The sequence below is a fragment of the Cololabis saira genome, chromosome 18, assembly GCF_033807715.1.
Source record: "Cololabis saira isolate AMF1-May2022 chromosome 18, fColSai1.1, whole genome shotgun sequence".
In the NCBI taxonomy this organism is placed as follows: domain Eukaryota; kingdom Metazoa; phylum Chordata; class Actinopteri; order Beloniformes; family Belonidae; genus Cololabis; species Cololabis saira.
The window spans coordinates 22,154,240-22,173,335 of NC_084604.1; the positions used below are offsets into that span (position 1 = coordinate 22,154,240).

At 38.3% G+C, this 19,096-nt stretch overlaps 1 protein-coding gene across 2 annotated transcripts; it reads right to left on the reverse strand.

Moving 5' to 3' along the window:
* Nucleotides 1–4,051: 4,051 nt before the first annotated feature.
* Nucleotides 4,052–18,507, reverse strand: smek1 (SMEK homolog 1, suppressor of mek1 (Dictyostelium)). Of its 2 annotated transcripts, XM_061746450.1 has the most exons (16): nucleotides 17,559–18,507; nucleotides 15,693–15,725; nucleotides 15,436–15,491; nucleotides 15,247–15,345; nucleotides 14,527–15,144; nucleotides 13,610–13,687; nucleotides 13,376–13,492; nucleotides 10,394–10,510; nucleotides 10,158–10,289; nucleotides 9,661–9,763; nucleotides 9,411–9,569; nucleotides 9,093–9,262; nucleotides 8,378–8,520; nucleotides 6,343–6,533; nucleotides 5,707–5,927; nucleotides 4,052–5,143 (listed from the first exon to the last, which is right to left on the reverse strand). In XM_061746450.1, the coding sequence occupies exons 1-16, from the start codon at nucleotides 17,698–17,700 to the stop codon at nucleotides 5,021–5,023; spliced, it is 2,502 nt and encodes an 833-aa protein (XP_061602434.1). In that variant the 5' UTR covers nucleotides 17,701–18,507; the 3' UTR covers nucleotides 4,052–5,020. The 2 variants fall into 2 exon arrangements, with proteins under 2 accessions (XP_061602434.1, XP_061602435.1); XM_061746451.1 differs by lacking the exon at nucleotides 15,693–15,725.
* Between the last annotated feature and the right edge of the window lie 589 nt (nucleotides 18,508–19,096).

A 19,096-nucleotide genomic window follows, 5' to 3' on the forward strand; every position in this document is an offset into this window, starting at 1 on the left:
AAACTATGTTTACATTATGTCATCCTGAAGACCTCTTGACTTAATTTATCTGTCATCCACAAATTCCTTGGTTTCCTAAAAGGAAATCTAATGGAAAGTAGCAATGCTTGGACTTCTGTTCATGACAGCATCTCAACATCTGGCTTAACGTGAACCAGATGTGACGAATGATGATTTTTTTTTCTCCCCACTCTTTCATTCTCCACCGACGGATGCGGATGCTGACCTGCGGCGTCGCGGATGCCCCGGGGACGCGCAGCTCCAGCCTTAAGCCTGAATTATGGTTCTGCGTTAAAACGACGCAGAGCCTACGCCGTGTACCCAGGGGCGTCAATTGGGTATGGCAAGGTATGGCAGCCGCCACACCTTTGCTTCAAGGGTTAAATGTAAATGTTTGTTTTTTTAAATACATTTATGGAATTACTCTGTCTATTTGTATTGATTATTCTATTACTTAATACATATAGAATAACTACAAATGCAAATCAGAACAACATGATCGATTTCACTAGTTATTATACACTGCAAAAACTCAAAATCTTAACAAGAATATTTGTCTTATTTCTAGTTAAAATGTCTCATTTTTATTTTTAATCTCATTACATTTAAGACAAGACTCAAAAACAACCATTTTCACCTGTTTCAAGTAGATTTTCACTTAAAATAAGTAGAGAAATCTGCCAGAGTGGAACAAGATTTTTTTGCTTGTAATGAGAAGATAAATCTTGTCCCACTGGCAGATTTTTCTACTTATTTCAAGTGAAAATTTACTTGAAACAGGTGAAAATGGTCAAATAACAAGTTATTTTTCTGGTAATGGCTCTTGTTTTAAGTGTAATGAGATTTTTTGACTAAAAATGAGACATTTTAACTAGAAATAAGACAAATATTCCTGGTAAGATTTTGAGTTTTTGCAGTGAGCGAGACTGCATTTGAAAAAGTTCCAATTTTCTTGACCACACAGATAAGCTCCATATCAGACTTCTGTGATGAGTATTTGCTGGACGTGTTGATTGATACTCTAGTTAAGTTCTGGGACTCGTAACCTTGCCATACCTTAGCTTCCACTGAATTGACGCCACTACGTGTACCCTACGGCGTAGGCTCTGCGTTGGTGTAACGCGGAACCATAAATCAGCCTATAACCGGTGATTAATCACACGCAGCGTTCAACGCGGCCAGCCGCCTCCATTAAAGCAGGGGGAGCTCCGGCCGACACAGAGGGCACTTTGTGCGGGGAAACACGGGTCATTGTCTTCGGCCCGGTGGGGAGACATAAAGGTGGACTTTGTATGGCTGCTTTGACAGCCTCGGCTGGGTTTCCAAAAAAAAAACCGCATGCGTGCCACATTTCCTATGTTGTATCCTAGTTTGGTTAGTAGGATTTACATGACATGAATACGACACACTGCAGTTTTCTTACTCAGTCTCAGTGACGATTGCTATTCAAAACACAAACATAAACAAAACGTGTTAGTAAACTACAGTAACATTTACAAATGACTGCTAGTCTATTTATTTGCTCACCTTTGCTGCCATGTGTGCCTATGTGGTCTCTACCGCCCCCTATCGGTGGACGCACGCCACTGTCTAGCAATTAAAGTGAACCAGTCTGTCCCAGTGTGTACGTGAGTGTTTGTTTAGGCCACAATGGATTTGAAGAAAAAGACTTTCAGCTAAGGTTTCATTGTTAAAAATAAAATACTAAACTTTACAATTATAAATTAAACCAATTTTAAGCCCATTTTCATATAGGATCAAAATATAGACTAATTGGAAATAAAACCACAATTCATCATCATACTTCCTTCACATCAGTCACATCGTTAAGAAACACCAGTGAGCCCGTTCCACAGACAGCCATATATCCCCATGTCATATCACACACAATGATCGCTACAACTTGGTATCCTTTGGATCAGGACCTGTTCCTTTCCTTCTTCCAGGTCTCAGCGGTTGTTGAGGATCCTCGTATCAACATAAGCAGACTGATTTTCATTTCTTGTCATGAAAACAATGAAATAAATAATAAAAAAATAAATAAAAAATGGACCTTTGACTAGAAAGTACTTTGTCAACGGTTGTTTGCAAGGTTAGGAAGAAAAGTGCTTTCCTAGAAAGCATATTTCTCAAAAGCATTTTATTTGCTGACTCTGATGGGCTAAAAGACACTCCATTACAAGCATGACGGTGGACCTTGAGTAGTGTTTTTGTCAGTGTTGTTTTGGCTCTCAGAACTATGCAAGTGTTATGTTAGAAATCAGAAGTTTGCCATATGTACTGACTAGAACTCCTAGGATTGGATACAAACAGATATGTCCAATGCCATTCCTGCTTGTGGATTTTTTATTTTGATAATGTGTAGTCACCATAATATAATATATGCGTGTGACAGCCCCTGTAACAGCCAGATTTGTACTGATGAAATCCACGCAGGGAAAGTTGATAACTAGCAGAGACCAAATTCTTCAGGAGCCGAGCCGATCAAGAGAGCTGTCAAAGAGGCTTTTCATTGACCCAGCAGGAAGCTGGACAACAGTGTCCCTGATGGGGGACTCTTCAGCCTGGCAGACATACAGGCGGACAGAATCGGGTGAGCGACTTGGCACCGGCGTTCTGGTGGAGCAGCGCCTGGCACCAGGAGCAAGCTGGCCTCTGCCGTGGCAAAGCGACAAGACACAAACAAACACAGACACATACACAGACTCTGCCACACTCCTGTTGAGGAGCAAACAGAGACTAGCAGGGAGGGCTGCTCTTCAAAAGCTGTCGTTGTCTGGAGATGGCTTTTATGTGAATGGATGCCTTAACAGGCGTTGTGTGATGGCTCTTGTTGCATACTGGGCACCCAGTGATCCACTTCTTTTGAGTTTTAATTAATAAACAATGTTTGAAGGGCACAATGCACTTGGAGGGACAACATAGTGGCTTTTTGGTGGCCTTGATGCTGTTTGTTTTGGAGTCGTACTCCGACTCCCACTGAGCTGAGCAAAGCAGAAGACAGAGGAACAGACATCTGTTCTTATAAAATATTATTCTATAAATGGCAAAATAAAACATCAAGGTCAATCGCATTGCTGTGATTTTCAGTCAATCATGCATGTTCTTATTCAAAAAACTATTTGTCAGGTAAGCTAATCCTATCACATCAGTTTGAGGGAAGAGAGAGAAAGATCTAAAACCACACTTAAGAAACCAATTTAGGACAGTTTAGTCACATCTCCGTTAAATCTAAAGGATTTTTTTTTTACACTTTCAACTTATTTCCACTGTCTGTCTATTAAACAGAATAGAAACCAGCTAGAGAAACGTGCACTGATGAGAATTTACCCAAAAACAGATGACTGCAATGCACACAAACTGCCTTCATCTTGCAAATACTTGTAAATAGCTACACAACACATCACACATGCTGCTACTTCTACAAAGTGCAGGTCAAACCCAAGTGGTGCCAAGTCAACTCTACTCCATGGGACAACGCTGTTGTGAGACTACAGCGCCATCTGGTGCACCATCAGGGCACCACCAGTCTTCTTTTGTCCTAACAAGAGCAGTACTAAGTAATAACTTAAGTTTATTACTTTTCAAATAATAATAGCTAATCAGATGGTAGGTTTTTGTAGCTGCATAGTTTCACAATACTATCTGATATTGTACAAGCTGCAGAGAAAGTTGGATAAGAACTCTGAAAAAGTGAATACCAACTAATTTTAAAACCACTACCTTAACTGGTAAAAATATATTATTCTTTAGTTTTCATAGGGTCCAGTTTTGTTCCATTATAGTTTATGGCACCATTCTGTGCTCAAGAACAGGTGTGCTACCAAAGTTGGGGCATCTTGTAATGGAGGAAAAAAACCACGACGGACCAAGAAAAGGTTAGTTTCAGTAAAGGAACATCGAGTTATCAGGACAAAGGTAGTAGGACATATTACAGCAAAGATCACTTTTAATGGTCCCAAATTTTCTGAACAACTAAGTGTACACTCGTGTAAAATGAAAAAAAAAAAAAAAAAAAAAAAAAAGAAGATATGACAAAATTCATCACATCTAGAATTCCACTCAATCTTTAATCAAGATGGGATTACAAATTCTCCAAAAGATCTGCAGTTTCAAAGGGCAAAAAGGGTAAAACTAGCTCACCTACTGAGGTCTTTAAAAACCTGTTCAAGTGTGACTGAAAACGTCCTGAACATTTAAAAGGCAGGTCTTTTTTTGTTGTCATTTACAAAAAAACAGGTGAAAGATTGAGACAAACAGAGAACAAAAAAGAAACTAATGAAGAAACTGCTGGCTTTTTTTCTCTGAAGAGAAAGAACGTCCGCTGAGGAACAATGACACTGATGACATCATCAAACGACAACAAGGACAGCGTTTTGCCACATTCTGCCTCCCATCTGGTCCTATATACTAACTTAAAAAGGGAACAAAAAGCAACAAAGAGAAGGGAACGAGAGCAAAGAAGAGAAAAGAAGTAGGAAAGGAAAAGAGAGGAAGTGGACTCCGAGGAGGGGATGGGGGGTGCGATTGGTGGTTTCTTCTGGGTGTAAATTGGCCGACCCATTTGGGCCGCTGTGATGTCCTTCCCTGAGTGGGGGGGCGGGGGAGGGGGCAGTGGGCTGTGGTCCGAGCACGTGAGCTCTATGAGATTTGTACATGTGTATTAGTATGTGTGGTCTTTTCCTCCAGTTGCAAAAGTAATATACTCCAACCAGTCTCGTGCTGTAAGGGTCCACTGAAGATCTGTCAAAAGAAAAACAAAAAAAATTCTTCTCTCCAGAAATGTTCACTCGTCTGCTCCACTTTTCAGACAGCGTTTCCACTCCTGGTCTTCCGATTGGCACTTGTATTGATAGGACGAGTTAGAGGAGGCTTAATAATCTGAAACAGTCATCTCCTCTTTTGGTCACCCACTGACGATGAGGGGCGGATTTCATTCATTTGTTTACAAGTTTGATCATTCCTGCGTAAAGTATTCCGACACTGTCTGAGCAGAGCACATGCTGTGACAGTTGATTCTTTACGAGCTAAGTTTGGACTTCTTTGTAGGTGGCAGTGGGTCGTCTTTTGTCTCCCCATCCTCTTCCTCCTCTTCCTCCTCCTCATCATCATCAGGGTAGTCCACCAGTCCCACTAAACCTCCCTGAGAGACAAAAGAATCAGCATCAATCCAGTTTTTACGACCAGCTTTTAAAACACTGCAGAGAACTGCAGCACTCATTTCTATCATATCAAAGGCTTAAAAATTGCCTGCAATTTAATGCAACTATTTGAGCAGCCATATTTCATATTGAAACCCTTGTTGTCCTCAGCATCTCATAAAGGCTGCCACTAATCTGCTCATTACAAAACATTAAATCTCAGAAGTTCTATCCCCAAAAATGCCATTTTAGCACTCATTTGTCATAAAGTGAATGTGCATCATGTCACATTTTGTACCTTGTGGGCATTTCTTTTAAACTTTTGTATGAGTCTTATTCTTTCCTCTTTCCCCTCTTTAGCTATTTTCAAAATAAAACCACAAAGTGCTGAGTCCAATGACCATTGTGATGATAAGTGTATGTAATACAAAACAGAGCTGGAGTAAATATAGATATTAAAAATTAACAGTTTTGGTGTGAAGCTTCATCATTTAAGCTCAGCTTTAAGCTCAGTTCTGAATAGGCTGTTTCCCTAACGAAGGACCTTGGAAATGTTGGCATGTACCTTTGTGGTTACAGTTGTGGTCGGGGGTGAGCTCCGTGCCCCTGAGCCTGGAGACCCTGGAGACCCCGGAGAGCCGGGAGAGCCCGGGTTCAATGAGGCAGATGAGGGAGGGCTGGACAGGCTGGTTTTAGTGGATCCAGAAAAGGAAAGCTTGAAGCTTGGATTCTGCCTGCCTGACAAGGTCGATTTCCCCAAAACTTCCTTATCCTCTGTGTCTTTCACTGGGTATTGAGATGGAGAGGTGAACAAGAAAAAAAGATTTCACTAATCAAGGTGGCATAGTATTCAAAAAATATAAATATATTAAAAAAAGAAAAAGAAAAAAAATGTACCCTGACTATACATACAGCAGTACATGGCATAATATAAAAGTTTGTGGCAAATAACATGTAATAAAATCAAGGCAAATCTGTTATCACGCATGCAAAAACTGCAAAAAAAGAACTTGATGTTTTTATATCCTTGTTATTCTATTATAAACAAGGGGGAAAAAAATGGCATTCAAACAGACTATACTATCAAAAAGAAATCCTGCAAAACTATTGAGAGCCCAATCAAAAAATATCTTATTCTGTTATAACAACTCTCAACTTTACCATATCAAACAATCATAATAATGAAGTTTTTCATACTTACATTTTTTTCTCTCCATGAATTTGCTAATAGGTTCCATCAGGTCTTCCTCATTCTTCATCTTGTCAGAAGGTGGAACAACTGCCTCACCATCCTCAAGGTCATCTTCATCTGTGTTGAACCACATTTCCTCCTCATCCTCGAGTGTCCGTGCATCACGACGGAATCGGTGGTTTCGTAGGATAGAGCGCATGCTGCAGGCGACAATGAACAGCTCAGTGATCAGACGCTAAAATACATCATCTTATTTAACACATCAGTCCAAGGCCATTGTAGCGGCTTTCACCATAAAGATTATTTACGCTTTAAGAGCAACTTGCATGTTGCAATATTCACAAAGTGTATTGCTTGTCATTAATTTAGCCAACCCTTTTATATAAAAGACATTTAGAAGTGAGGAATACTTTTTGGCCTGTAAATGCAACTAATACATCCCTGTAAATGCAATGGTGGCCAGTGACAAGCACAGGTGGACAGGTTATCCTCTTTCTTCTGTGCTGTAAAATATGCCTCTTTCCCTTGTGACATCCAAGAATGATTGGAAAAGCAGTGGTTTGGATAATATTTTCTCTCGTCTTACACAGCTTCAAGACTAACGAGTTGACCCTCCGAGCTGCCATTATAGGCATTTAGTTTCACTGAACTAAGTGACAGCACAGCAAGATAAATGCGCACATGGTGTGAAACACTAAGGACGTACCAAAGGAAATGGCTTCATTTACTTAATCTTCTACGTGACCTGTGGTCACTGAAGATAGCACCGGTGTACCTTCAATTGTGGCTTAACTTTGTAGTTAGTAACTAAACTCATCCAGATTTTTTCCCTTTCTGGCAACCAGTAAAGATATGAGCTCTGTAATTACCATAAAAAAATGTAGCCTTTAAGACACAGACTGGAACAGAAAGACATCAATTCAATTCAATCATATTTATAAAGCATCTATTACAATACAAATTGTCTTTGGGTGTTTTCCAGAGACCCAGAGCATGACCCCCGAGCAAAGGCTCCTCATCAGAGCAGCATCCAGTGATCTGAGCTGCATTATACTCCTGAGCATATGAATAATATTTTATGGAAATATGTGTTGGAATTTTTTTGTTTTTGATGAGGGACAAATAGGCTATCTGAGCAGTGTTCCATATTTATTTTTTGAAATCATGTCATTTTAGATAGTGAGACAGTGGCTCCGCTTAAGCACTTTGTTGTAAGTTATAAGTAAGTAAGTCTATTTTGAAACTTTCATCACTGAATATTGTGTTTGGACAAGTCACAAGAAAAACGTAATTCGTACACTCCTGGAGCTACTTTTCCCGCTTGGGTGACTTTTATGCAGGTAAAGGGAAAAAGGATTTCCCTACCGTTTTTGTCAAAACAAACATGTCACGCTGATTTTAGACAGGAGCATTATGTGTAAAAGGACTAATGGACTTCCACATATGACGTCTACGCTAGAGTTGTGTATGACTGACTGAGTTTGAGTTTTATGTCTCTGTAATTACCATCATTAGCAGTTGTGTCTATGTTTAACTTTCTACCACTTTAAACACTGCATAATATTTAAGTTAAAATATAGATTTTTTTTAATTTTAAATCAGATGGACAAATAACTCATTCTAAGCAAAGAAGAAATCTCAGAACCAATGAATGGAAAACAGCAAGTAGCAAAGAAATTTAAACATCAATTTATGATCTTGAGTGCTGTGCTCTGCAGTTTCACTTTCATATTTGATCATTTGTACTGTTGGAATCAGAGGTAAGTGAACCCTTGGTGAACCCTTTGTGCTAAGCAGAAAAACCAGAGGTGCTTTGTTTTTCTAAATCACACCAAGTAAAAATAAAAAACACGACTACATAAAACATGGCATGTATGTTTTTAACAAGATAGCTAAGACCCCAAATTAACTAACCCCACATTAAATGACCTAAGTAAATGGTATGATAATTTCAAAACCGTATAAGTGTGGATTGTCATTATTATTTCATGCAAGTGTAATTATAATAATAATAATCATCATCATAATAATAATAATTTCTCACCTATCCAGTTTGGGGTTGTCTTGCCTCTCTCGCTGCTGCTCATACCGCAGCTTCAGGCCCTTAAATGTTTGGACGTAGTCCACATCCTCCAGAGCCTTCCAGTAGTTCTCCACTATATGAGCTGTGAGAGACTTCACATCCTCCTGGGAGTCATGGAGGGCAAAAACACAGAACAGAAATACAGCAGGAGGAGGAAAGAGTGGAAAGAGAAAAAGGGGAGAGTATAGGACAAGGGGCCATAGAGAGGAAAAAGAATGTATAAAGGAAAAAAAAGGAAAGAAGATGTCAGACCACATTTAAAATACAATAGACAACACATTTTCCAAGAATAAAAGTCTGACATTTAGTTATGCAATATATGCACACTACAGTGAGCAGTCGATAACTCCAAAAGCATAAAACTACAAATGGTGAATAAACAATTTACTTAAATCAAAAGGCCAAAATGGGTTCATTTCTCTGGATGGGTTGGCCATAGATCCATAGGAAGTAGAGTCACAAAATGTCACTGTACAGATGTGACACATTTAATCCTAGATGTTTGTTGTAAGTGAAATGTTTTCTCAGTAGGTGCCAAATTTAATTGTTAAAATTGGGCAAAGTAAAGAACTTGGTATAATTGCATAAATATTTCAGCGTAAAATATAAACTCATTGCCCACTTAGGTACTTGTAAAGTTTCAAAGAGAAACGATAACTGAAAACAAAATACTCACCACACGAACATATTCAAACATCTCAATGATGGCAGAGTTCATGAGATTGTAGCGGGCACCGTTTTTGAGGAAAGCCTTGGTGACGGGCTCAAACAGGAAGTTTCTCATGATGTAGCGATTGTAGAATTCATCTTTCAGACCAATAATCCTTCGCATGAAGCGCAGGGCACCTGTTCATGCAAAGTTACAAGTCTCTATAAATTAAAAGGTCCAGAATACTTTCTTTATATTTATAACAACAACTTTTAATAAATGTATAGCTGTGTTCAAGCTGACAGATGAGTGAGGTAAACCCTGTCTAAGAGAGATTTAACTTACAAAGTGCCAGGAAGGCATGCTGAGAGGCAGTGAGCACCAGAACCCTCCTGAGAATATCCTTGTTGATGATGTAGTTCTTGATATGATACGTGTGGTGTTCGACGCAAAATGTTAGCAGCTCCAAGATCAAGGCCAGCAACTGTGATGTCTGAAAGTCATCTACAGAATACAGAGAGGGAACTTAGCGAAACAAAAACATTTGATAAGGTTTTTTAAAAAAAGAAAAAAGCACAGCTCAGATTCCCAGTACCTTTGCTTGGTTTTTCTTCTGTGGTGTTAGCTAGTAGTGGAGCTGAGAGGACGTGCATACAATGCTTGTAGAAAAAGCTCAAGAACTCAGTCTTTTCAGTTTTCTGGCAAAAAAAAAAAAAAAAGAAAATAGGCAAGATATTTTTACTAAATTGCATGACTACAAAATTCATTGGATAAATGCATCCAGTCAACAAAAGCACGTAGAAAGAAGGAAACTCCAGATATCTCATCCAACCCATTAAACTGGGGGCCCATGTACTATTTTTTCCAGATACAGCGCAACCTAATTTGCAGGAAAATTTGCTAATAGGTTGGGTTTTTTTTTCTGATTTGGTGTCTGATCTTAAATCTAAATTACTGCGAGACATGAACACCTGGACTACAACTCAAACTGAACAGGTAGAATTGAGCATTTCAAATGTCTGTCAAGTAATTTTATTTATTTTTTTAAATAAAAATAAAATAAAACTATGTATTAGCAGTGTCCAAACTCACATTTGCAGTGGCCAGCATGTTTTCTGGATCCAGCAGGGTCCGTAGCAACCCCATAAGCTGCACTGCTCCACCAAGCTCTGGGTCTGTGTCACAGATCATGTGCTCTATGATCAAATTGATCAGGAGAATGTCCTGAAAGAACAAGAAATTCAAGTTTATACCCATCACCTGGGGGAACATTCTTTTAGAGCAATTTTATTGCAACATGTCTTTTTTGTTTTTTTACATCTACTCACATCATCATTCTGCTGAGATTCCTGCATTACAAACTCTCGTACCATGGAGGGGTTGTACTCCACCAGATAAGAGAAGATATCGGTGGCTGCCCCGCGCACCTGAACATCATCCATTCCCTGTTTGGCAAAAGTCCATTTGTCAATTAAATAACTTTTTCTAAAGGATGTTTTGTCTTATACCCCCTCAAAAAAAAGATGAAATAATAAAAGAAATAACCCACACACATTTAATTTCACACTTTTCTATTTTTCTTTCCACTCAGTCAACATTGAGACCTGTGTCATCTAAAAAAACATTTTAAAAAAATTAAGTATTACTCTCCCACAACGTTATGCGCTGTTAAAAGTGAATCATTTTCCTAAAAGGGTTCAGAAAACAGTTACTTCAGCCGCCTGAAGTGGTGGACTGCAATTTGCATGACCTTTGCAGTCCATGGCAACTAAAGATATCAGTAGGACTGATTTATTACAGCATCTTAGATGGAGAAAAGAAGCTGAGTGGGAGAACTGTGCCCTGTAAACTGAAGTTCATTGTAACGTTTATCTATAGTTTGTGGCAACTAAAAGGTAGCAGCAGTACAGCATTCTAAACAAGTAAGAAATGGAAGGATCTTTCAGATGTGGTGGCATTTCACTTTTCTAAATATCTTGCATCCACACTGTTGCAACAGCTTGGCAACATCCACATGCTACACAATCGACACCAGATATAAGATTTCTTCTGTATCATTATCTGCTTTAGAAATAACCAAGATAATGTAAAAACTGCACTCAACTTCTCTATGGTTCATCACTTTTACAGTTGAAAAAATAAATAAATAACAGTCTTACATTTTTTAAGGAAATATTAAATAAATCTATTCAAATCAAAAATCAGTTGCGATGATGAATAGGAAAGAAACACATTTTATTTTTCAACCACATTGCTCATCCCTACTAGAAAAGTTGCAATAATATGACGTGCCTGTTATACAAGAAAGAAATATCACTATTGGCCTGCTGTAGAGCTTAAGTTTGTTTCATCCTCTCAGTTACTGTAGCGCAAAAAGGTGGAAGGGCTTGTCCCACCACATTCTCATAAATTGCTTGTACAGTATGTTACTAAAAACTAAAATTCCTATTTCCACATGATAATACTGTAATAAAAGCATATTTGTGATATATAACATTCAACTTTAACATTATTTATAATTAGACTGAAGGTACATATAGTGATCCTAGTACTGAGAAAGTAACATCACTGCCCAAACTACTGACCCTATGTAGCATATTTTAATGACACTGTTAAAACTTTTATTAAGGTTAAGCCTGGCGCCCACAGTACCCTGGCTTTTGCTGAACCTGAAAACAAGAACATTTTGATTCACTGTAGACTTTGTTTCAGTTTTACTAGATGCAGATTTTATTCATTGTTGTTTCATCGGTTTCATGAAAGGCGCTTATAAATAAAATGTATTATCATCATCATTATTATTAAAGCAGCTGTAGTTGTGTAATGTGGATGGGCAATTTGGTAAACATGAAAACAATTACATAGTTGGACAGATTTAATTCATCATTTGCTCTTCTGAGCTGTGATGTATCCTTCTCTGATTCGCTGTGCATGTATCATGTGACCATTACTGCCTTAAAGATGTAAACAACAACATGAAGATGACCAAGTAGGTTCTGCTGGCTTTGTCCCTCTTTGTATCAGTTGCTATGCAACCAAAGTCTGAGTTTAATAAAATGGCAACTGCTTACATAATGCATGTATGAGGAAAGTCATTAAGATCTACTTTAAGAACCATATGCTGCAAAGATTATTTCAAACTGAGTTTTCAGTCCCCTTTCACACATGCCCAGTAAGCATTGATGACCACATGATATGCATTTACAGATGTGTAATGTTGATGGAGATCTTTTCTGACAGAGATAAAATGCCATTTCAGATGTGGATTGGTTTTGTTTTGGAATGAATAAAGACCAATTCACTTCATATTAGGCCTGTGTTGAGAAAATCGATTTTCTGATTCTAAATCGATTCTCATATTAATTCCTAAAAATCGATTTGTATGTCTAAAGATCGATTTTTTTTAATTTTTTTTTCATCATCACATTTTTGCCTGGTGAACTTTAATCCCAGTAGTCACATCATTTAAGTCATACATGCGCTTGGTGTGGAACTGTCAAACAATGAACATGGCGTTGAAGAGCAGCCGTAGCGTTAACAAAACTCCTGAACTAAATGAACTTTTCTTTAGAGAAAATGCTGGACATTTCAGGTTAAATTTCTAAATGTATATTAGTTATATTGTATTCTACTGCCCTTATTTTTAACAGTTTGTGCTTTTTATTATTTTACTTCTTTTCTTATCATCTTATTCAATCATATTTGTTATTTACTGTCTAATTACCGGTATGTCGAATTATTTACTGTCTAATTATGTCTTGCCGTTTTTAATGTCAATGTAAAGCACTTTGAATTACCTTGTGTTGAATTGTGCTATATAAATAAATTTGCCTTGCCTTGCCTTATATTTGTTAGTATGAAGTTCATATTATCTATATTTACTATAGCTTGTTTGGTTTCTCTGTTATCAGACACGGTTTGTCATGAAATACCTGAAAAATGCCGGGTGCTTCATGGCAAGCTGTGTGTCTGGTGACAGAATAAATCAGACAAGCTAAAATAATTTGTTTACTGCTTGAGCTGTTGCAATATCTTTCTTTTTTTGCACTTTAAATGGATATTAAAAGGCCTATTTGAGTTATTTCTTTCTTAGTTATGTCACAATAATTATTGTGAAATTATCATTTCACTAGTTATTTTACAGTCATAATTCAGGCAACACTAACCCAAATCAATATCGAATCAAATGGTGACAATCGATTCTGAATCTTAAGAATCGGATTCGAATCTTGACATTTTAATCGATACCCAGCTCTACTTCATATCTGAACCATTTTAATTACAGAGTTTATTAATCTTGCAACACTCACCAGTATGACCTCGAGTGCAGGTAGAATGCCCATGTTTGACAATGTCTTGAAGAAGGCGTCTCTGTTTTGAGGTTGTAACGTTTGAGAGAACGCACAGAACTCCTTTAGAAAGTTTACCTATAATGAATAGACATAATTAATGAAAGAAAAATGTCTCAATAAAAAGAGATGAAAAAAATCTGAATATCTGGCAACAGAATATGTTAAATAATCCGGGACTTAATTCTGGCATACCAGCTCGTGTCGTTTGTCATCATCTGTAGCCTCGTCTGTTAGCTGTGCAAAGAGGTCTGTCAGGAACTTCTCATCATCCTGAAAATCAAAAAAGAAACAGATTATGAAAGGCCAAGTATCAAGTAGATGCCCACAAGATTAGGGTACAACAGACTTTCCCTTTTCATAGAAACACCCATCAAAAGTTTTTAACACATTAAATATTCATCTACAACAGTAAGTTTAATACTACTTAAGCAAATAAATCGTAAGCAATGCCAGAAATGAATTTAATGAATTAACTAAGAGTCTGCCTAAAAAGGGAAAAAAGTAAAAATGATACAGCAATTTGTATTTATATTTTGCCCTGATGTGTAAATTAACACTTGTTTAGTGATATTTGCTTGACAAGAGTGTTTAACCTTATGAGAAGAAGGAAAGGTCCCTGTCAATGGTATTTGACTTTAGCACGACGCCCACCAGTTTACTAGAGTCACAGTGTACCCGTTTCAGTTTTCCTGTCGTGCAGCATTACTGATTTACACAACACTTGTCTATCTCTATGGAGACAGTGGTACATAAACACTGCTAAATTGACACAGTACAAAAACACAAAAGGTTACATGAGGATAAAAGACAACTCCAGATTGGGAAAGCAGACAAAGCAAAATATATATCTTTTTACAATCCTTAAAATTGCTGATATTTACATCTTTTACTAGTTAAATGCCATTTTAAAAAAAAAAGTACATATTTTCCTGCTCATAAATGTTTATGTTATCACAGGTTTGTCTTTTTACAAAGACTTTCTAATGAGCTTGTATTCGTGCCTGACATCTGATTTGAACTAATCATTTTTAAGGGAAAATATAAAGGATAGCCAGAATTTTATTTACTTTAAATCACAAATAAAAATCTTTACAACACATCTATCTCACCTGTAGCATGCCCACGATCTCCACCTTGTTGAAGAAGATGAAGGAGTGCAGGGTGGACAGCATGTTTTCCTCAAAAACAGAGGGTGTGGGCAGCACCATATCCTGAATATACTGCACGCGATACGTCTGGTGTATTTTCTGGCGCAGTTCCGGATCAGAGATGGGAATCACCTCCTTAAAGCGGGCTGTCTTAGTGAGAAACTCCCGATGCCGCCGTGGTTGCGGCAATCCTGGGTCAAACTCCAGACAACCAATAACATCCATGATGCACTCATCAGAGAACATAACCTCAAAGAGTGCAGTGCGATTCAGCAGGAAAATGCCTTTAATTATTTCGTACAGGTGGTGCAGTCCCTCTCTGTTGTCCAAATCCTCACACATACGAAACAGTTCCAGGAGCTTGCGAATGTAGCCTTCATTCTCCACAGCCAATGCCAGTTTCTCACGTCGCAGTGGTGATGGGAGTGAGGAGGCCACCAACTCAGCAAGGTCCTCCAAGCGATTCAGTTCACATGGCGGCAACTCCAAACCTGGTGATGACATGTCATCAAAGCGCTCCTCCTCAGACTCGTCCACCAACTCTTGCGTGATGTCCACGGAAGGGTCCTTTCCCTGAACCTAACACAGAAAAAAAACAAACATAGAAGCAAATACATAAGTGATGTTGAACATGCGTAGATACATAACAAATTACTTCTGTACAAGAAGCAGTACAGTTACCTGGCATATTTTTTCCCAGATTTCATCACACCCAGCTTTTTCCTGGAAGCTGAGTGCCAGATCATAATTTTCAGCCTCTGACCATACTATCAAAGTATCCTTGTGAACAGAAAGACAAAGCCAATGTAAAAATCAGGAGTCATATTGTACATAGGCACACTGCACAATGTACAACCCCCGTGCACTGACCTGTTGTTTCTGGTAGGCTGTGTTCGGGTTGATCTTGGACTCCAAAAGCAGTGAACCTGCGAGGTTAAAAACAGAGGTGACCTTTAATAATGGGCATGCATAACAAAGAATGATGAGTTACTGTGTATTTACAGCTGATTACAATTACCTCTGTGTATTACAATCTTATTATTTACTTCTTACTTTTGCAACTATAGTTGTTTTAAATATAAAATGAATCTCTAATTTGGAGTGAGCTTATCCAATTCCCCTCTTACCAGTACTGGAGTTGAGGGTGGATGGCATCTCCCCTGAAATAAAAACAGTCAAAATCATCCCCCCTGTAAAACTGCCATCCCCCTTTCCATCCCTTATGCCATTTTGTCAATGAATGTGGTTTTACTGCTATTTCAACATTTAGAGTCATCACAAGAAAAATAACACGAGAAAAATAACTTATTTGAAAATTTTCACCTGTTTCAAGTAAAGTTTCACTTGAAATAAGTAGAAAAATCTGCCAGTGGGACAAGATTTATCTTCTCATTACAAGCAAAAAAATCTTGTTCCACTGGCAGATTTTTCTACTTATTTCAAGTGAAAATCTACTTGAAACAGGTGGAAATTGTTGTTTTTTCCAGTGATGAGTCTTGTTTTAGGTGTAATGAGATTTTTTTTACTAAAATGAGACATTTTAACTAGACATAAGACAAATATTCTTGTTAAGATTTTGAGTTTTTGCAGTGATACATTTTACTTATCCTGTGAAGGACAGAGTCATATTGATAATTTCAGAAAACTGTTTTTTATTGTTGTGTTTTGATGTATTTGATGTAAGCCCAGTGGATATTTAAAGCTTACAGAAGGCTGCATTTAACTGCTGCTAGGTCATTCCTGCAGGTGTTTTGGTCAGTGCTATTTGTAATATATTATATTACAGACGCCAGCGCCTGTTTTGTCTGAGAAAACTGTCTACTTTTAACATTGCAGGACCATGCTGATCTTGTTTTATCATGCTTTTATAGAATCAGTTTTATCTTTCTGTCTTGCTTCATGGTTTGGAAATGTGTCCCTTAAAAACAAAAATTGTTTAAACCAATTCGTGAAATGGTCGAGCAAGCTGATTGGTGAGTCTCAGCTTCAGCCAGAATCCCTGTATTCTAAACAGTTACAGAGAATAGCTGGCTCTATTTTAAAAGACAACTCCCACCCTCTTAAATGTGAGTTTCAGCTGCTCCCATCAGGTCGGAGGTTCAGGGTACCTGCTTGTAAAACCAAACGTTACAAAAACAGCTTTGTACCAGCAGCCATCAGTGCCATTAATAAGTGAGGGAACTGCAACATAACTTTGTATTTATGTTTTGTATTGTTTCCTTTATCTTGTTTTTATGAAAAGGCACATCTTTTATCCTTTTGCTTGGTTTTAATATTTTAGTGTTTTTATCTACTGACGTTTTAACTTATCTTGATTCTTATCTTGGGGCCGTCCTTCTTGTTCTTTGTTCTTTTAGCCAAAGCACTGTTGTCACTTTACAGGACTGTCTCAGAAAATTAGAATATTGTGATAAAGTTCTTTATTTTCTGTAATGCAATTAAAAAAACAAAAAATGTCATACATTCTGGATTCATTACAAATCAACTGAAATATTGCAAGCCTTTTATTATTTTAATATTACTGATTATGGTTTACAGTTTAAGATTCCCAGAATATTCTAATTTTTTTAGATAGTTTTCTTAAACTGTAAGCCATGATCAGCAATATTAAAATAATAAAAGGCTTGCAATATTTCAGTTGATTTGTAATGAATCCAGAATGTATGACATTTTTTTTTTTTTTTTTTTTTTAAATTGCATGAACTTTATCACAATATTCTAATTTTCTGAGACAGCCATGTATATTATCCTGTGTTGTTGAGTGTATGGTTTTAGATTGTATGAGGAGGCCCTCACTGTGAACCAAATTTACCCAATGGTACAATAAATAAATCTATCAATCACTGTACAAGTATAATGACAATAAAGGCTTTATATTTCTATCTATCTATCTTTTATTTGTAATCAGCACAAATGATGTGTCCCCATATGATAAAATCCACCATCCCCTGATGTTTTTTTTTTTTACAACTGGAGTCCTGCCTCTCTCTTACCATCACTCTCAGCCCGCACCAGCAGAGACGTGCCTTTCAGCCGCTCCACGTATCCGGAGGAGACGTGCCCGGTGCCGCGGTCGTCCCACTGCCGGTCCTCGTTCAGAGTGTACACCTTGACGCGTCGCCGAGTGTCCGTCATCCTGGTGGTAGGTGATTGTAGCCGGTGTCCCAGTCCAGTCCAGGCCTTTACTGGCTCTTATAGGACATCTGCCTCACCTAGTGACGCCAAAACTTCAATTCACTTTCTACACCACCTTCTCCACGAATTCAATGCAGGGATTGACAACTTTTGAGGGGGGTTATAATGGCTATTTCAATCAGTATCCAACACACACACACATAACTATGAGATCTGATTAGTTTTGACGAGCTTTTTCTTCAAAACTTCAAGAGCTTTGTAGATCTGAACATAGCGGAGGTGTTAATCGACCAAACAAGAGGCTGAAAGACATGGCAGAGGTGCGAGCACCAAGCTGGGACTCGAGTGTTCACAACAAGCGCCACTGGTGAAATCACGGGTTTAGCAAACCCGCTCCGTGTCTCTTAGAACAGCCTGTACATTTACAGGTAACGCTACACATATTCACGCATTTCGCCCACCGAGACTAAACTTAACACTATCTAATTTTTCCGCAGAGCCCAAAAGACTGCGTGAAAACAAGAAAATGCCGTTTCTAAATCTGCTTAAAATAACACGACAGCTATCGCAAGTTAGCTGCTATTTCTCCCCCAAGTGTTCCGCCATGTTCTGGCTCGGGGCCGCGGAGAGACCGCTCTCTCCATAATCGCATTCAGGCATCCCGAATATTACGCTAAAACCAACGAATTGATGTAATATAGTAACGTCAATGTGGCGCTTTACATTATTCTGCTATTCGCCATTCATTGCAGACGTCTTGTTCGGATAATTGCTAAGTGCCCCCCGTGAGTATGCAGCCATCTTGGGTCCCTTCTGAGTCAATACGGGGTTTCCAGCCCGGCAACAACAGGGCAGCCCGCCACATTTAAAGAGACAGTAGCACCTTTAAAATACTAGGTATTGTGCTAAACAGACGTTGTTCTTTTACAATTGTGACAGTCTGGAACCCAAATACTGCATGATTTCCCAGTTGTGGCACAGAGAAACTATGTATTGTGTCTAGCATGTTCTTATTAACCCTTGTGCTGTCTTCGGTTCAAGGAAGGAGGAAGAATGAAAAGAAGGAAGGAAAGAAGGAAGGAAGGAAACAAGGACAGAAGGAAGGAAGGAAACAAGGAAGGAAGGGAAAAAAGAAAGAAAGGAAGAAAACAAGGGAAGGAAGGAGTGAGCAGGAGGAAAGAAGGAAGAAAGGGAAAAAAGAAGGAAAGAAGGAAGGGAATGAAGGGAGGAAGGAAGGAATGAAGGGAGAAGGGAGAAAACAAGGAAAGAAGGAAGGAAAGGATAAGAGGAAGGGAAGAAGGAAGGAGAGAGCAAGAGGAAAGAAGGAAGAAAGGGAAAAAGAAGGAAGAAAGGAAGGAAGGAAGGGAAAAAAGAAAGAAGGAAAGAATGAAGGAAG